Source organism: Mya arenaria, chromosome 13, assembly GCF_026914265.1.
Source record: "Mya arenaria isolate MELC-2E11 chromosome 13, ASM2691426v1".
Classification (NCBI taxonomy): Eukaryota; Metazoa; Mollusca; class Bivalvia; order Myida; family Myidae; genus Mya; species Mya arenaria.
This window is the reverse complement of record NC_069134.1, coordinates 14824227-14828031: the sequence shown is the minus strand read 5'-3', so window position 1 is coordinate 14828031 and position 3805 is coordinate 14824227. Positions and strand designations below refer to the sequence as shown.

Below are 3805 nucleotides of genomic sequence, written 5' to 3'. Positions count from 1 at the left end.
CATTAAAAGAAACTAATTGTCTTCAGAACTCGGAACATGCATGGTTAATGATATTCAGAGACAATAATAGAACTTGATTCTTCAGTCAAGTACAATCGTTATGTCATCGGAGATATGATTTCGGACGGAAATATTCAACAGAATTGGAAAACGTACACGTTTTAAAACAGTGAGAAAAGTTACTTAATGGCAGAGTATTCGCGAAACTCACTGCATTTGGCTTTACTTGTTTAATGTATTAACTTCTTCATTTAAACAACATTTCTACATGAACTTATTTAAAAGAAAGATACATTCAATGCGGAATATTAATTTTCTAGGAAGAATCGGATATGACGAATATATTATTGTCTCGGAACATATCAGTATTTGCCAACAGTACTAACACTCTTCTACCACGGATCTTAGATGTTATCTACGGATTAAATGAATCAAACGAGCAACGGCATTTTGGTGAAAAGCAGGTGTCGCCAGGAAGTATCGTTACAGGTGTTGTATTATTCTTTATAGCTGCCCTAACAATCACAGGAAATATAATGGTATTCGCCGCTGTGATATTCAATAAGAAACTACGGTCAGTTTCAAACTTATTTATTATGTCTCTAAGTATGGCCGATTTATTGCTAGGGACTGTGGTTATGATTCCTGCAACACTAAATGAAATATTTGGACGCTGGATACTAGCAAGTGGATTTTGTGTTGTTTGGGCGGGCTTCGATGTCATGCTCTGTAGTGCGTCAGTGTTGAACGTATGCCTGATAAGCCTTGATAGATACATTGCTGTGATGTCACCTCTACGTTACAAGGTCATCGTAACCCACCGACGGGCATTTGCTATGATAGCTGTTGCTTGGGTAATAGCGATTTGTGCATCATTCATTCCTCTGGGGACAGGTATCCACAATCCTGATTTACCAACACTTACTAACCTAACCTTTCTTACGGAAACACCTCAATGCCTTTTTATTCCAAGTTTAACATTTGTGCTGATAGCGTCAACTGTGACTATATTGCTGCCGATAATTGTTGCATTCGGACTATATTACCGGGTATCTAAGGAAGCAAAACGACAAGCATGTTTCGTAGGAGTCCTTATTGCACCTAGCAACATGCTTCTAGGAGCAAAAGTAGCAAACAAACACATCAGAGAACCATTCACCAGAAAAGCTACAGTAACCCTCGGAATAATTGTGGGTGCATACGTTGTGACATGGGCTCCATTTTTGATTACAAATATATTAGAAGCCTTATGTACTTGCGTCCATGTCAAACTGTTTAGTGCTTTCGTGTGGCTAGGGTATTGTAACAGCCTCATAAACCCCATCATTTACCCGTTCTTTATACGTGACTTTCGGAACGTTTATTTAACAGCGTTATTTAATGTATGCCCGTGTTTGACCTTTCTCCAAAAGTACAAACGCGACAGAGTTTTTTTCCAGAACGCGATGGAGTTCGTAAAGCGTTCGTCGGAAACCACAGAGAATAAATTATAAATTGACAAGCGGATACTTCGTGCCATTAAAGGGTTACATATTTTATTTGATACACGTATACGGTAGAATATTGAGTATGTGTCAAGTGTTTATAAATATTGCGTATTCGTCATTGTGATCGTTATTTCAACCGGAAATTAAACTTGTAGATGACGTTGAACAAGTCAGAACAAACCGTACACGCATTGTACCAGAACGTCGCATTTATCAGTTGCTTTCAACATTGATACTACATTGATTATGTAATAGAAACCTCATTCACCATAGAGATAAGTTTATATCTTATGTAAACAATCATGGTATATATTTGATAAAGTAGTAAGTGTTACTTGCGAAGTGAAATAATGTTCGATATTATTGTGTTACTGTACTCATTCCGTCACAGGTGTATGGTATTGTTGTGTTAAGATTTTATTATTGTAATGTGCTCGTTTATTATAAACACTGGTCTTTCAAATGTATGAATTATTACATGCATAGTTTAATATTCTTTTGTTACATGTTTTATCGGTCAGAGTTACACATTATTTTAATAAAGATTTAACGCCCAACGGCCAATTGCATTTTTAATATGTTCATATACTGGTTTATAAGTACTTATCTATACACATGGTTTGTAAATATAAATATTACCAACGCAATTTAAAAAAAAAAAAAGTTAAAACGATATACCAAATAAACTTTAGTATGATAGTAGTTCGTGTGTCACCTTGCACATTTAGGTGTACACTTTTAAGAAGAACTTAAACCCTTTTTGTAAGAAATAGAGTTTGGATATAAAAGATAATGGTCTTAGAATTGTTACCAGCTCTATATTTTATTCACTATTAATGCGTTGCGGGATTTCATTCCTAAATTGAACTGTTTTAAATTGAATGTCTTTTAATTGTAACTTTCTTGCTAACCTTAACATTATTGGAAAAAGTAATAATTTCTGTTTCTAGAAATTTAGGTTCATTTAAATCGCAGTTTAGGGACAGTTCAAGCAATAACAGTCTGCTTGTGCACATCCTTGGAGAAGTTGCTACATTTTGACATTAATATCCGTGAGTATGTACTTAGTATCAGCCATAAGAAGGTCCAACGTAGTTTATGAAGATGTGCACGAAACCATGGCGCTTGTTCTATTGTCATAATTGTGTCTCTTCCATTTCAAGTAATATAGTTGCACTCTTTTTTGTTTTAACCAGAATTGAAATTAAATACACAGTTTCATTGATGATATTGTGGTCTATATCATCTTAACAAAATATTGTTATGTCTATGGTCTTGTCAATTCATTTTGTGTACTCTTTTTTTAAAGACAATATACAATAATCTTTATTTAAATTCCAGTATATGATAACAAAAAACATTAGCACAATGAGCTATTTTCCAACACGAATAACTAATATACATATAATATCAGTTCATATCAATAAAGTGCTTACCTGAAAAAAAGCATAAGGTTTTAAATAGTTTACACATGTAAAAAAGTATGTACAAAAGCCGTTTTTATTCATGTAGACAATTACAAAAAGTAAGATGAAATAGAGCTAGTTGAAATACCAGTGTATAATGGTTCGGTATTTCAAAACTTTAAATTAAGAATATTGAGAGTATACATTTTAAACAGCAAAGTTGTAAGTAGCCTTAAGTAAATAGGAATTAACAGCATAGTAGATGTATATGCTATGATATAGACATTTGAAACAAACAGAAAACATTAGCCCTTAAAATTAAAAATTAATGTTCAATATGTCCGGTGAGTATTTTCTGTTGTTTTTTCATACCACATCTTCCATGGGTGTTATCTATCTTGCAAAAATATGCGTTTGACATTTACACATAATATTTTAAGTATCTTTCATGGCCGAGAGTGTAAGATAGTTTCATTCCGACCCGAGCGTAGGGTGGTTTGCGGAAAAGAGGTTTACCGAGTTTCCGCAAAACACTCTGCGCGCGGTTCGGGATGAACCTATCTTACACGAGCGGCTATAGTAGATGCTTTTTCTCCAACCTCAGTTAAACAAAATTAAGTGAAGATGTACTTTTTTGCTGGAACTCTTTTGTGCTTAGTGAAAATAATTGCGTATGGATATGCGATAATTCGTGGTTGTCATGGATATGCGCGCAGTGATTGGGATTATGTTAATAGTCAAATCGGTCTTTAAATAGTTCTAAGGAGAGTGAAGCATTATTTCTTAAAAAGTGCGTGAAAACCGTTTTATGGTGACATTTGAAGCGAGAAATAACTAATTAGCGTTCTAAATATTGCCACAAGACAAGGTTTCCATGATGATACAGACGACAATCTTCAACAAGGGAGGTAA

At 34.3% G+C, this 3805-nt stretch overlaps 1 protein-coding gene across 1 annotated transcript; it reads left to right on the top strand.

Moving 5' to 3' along the window:
- Positions 1 to 332: 332 nt before the first annotated feature.
- On the top strand, positions 333 to 1740 carry LOC128215059 (5-hydroxytryptamine receptor 6-like). The gene has a single exon (XM_052921786.1). The coding sequence runs from the start codon at positions 333 to 335 to the stop codon at positions 1491 to 1493; it is 1161 nt and encodes a 386-aa protein (XP_052777746.1). The 3' UTR covers positions 1494 to 1740.
- Positions 1741 to 3805: the final 2065 nt, after the last annotated feature.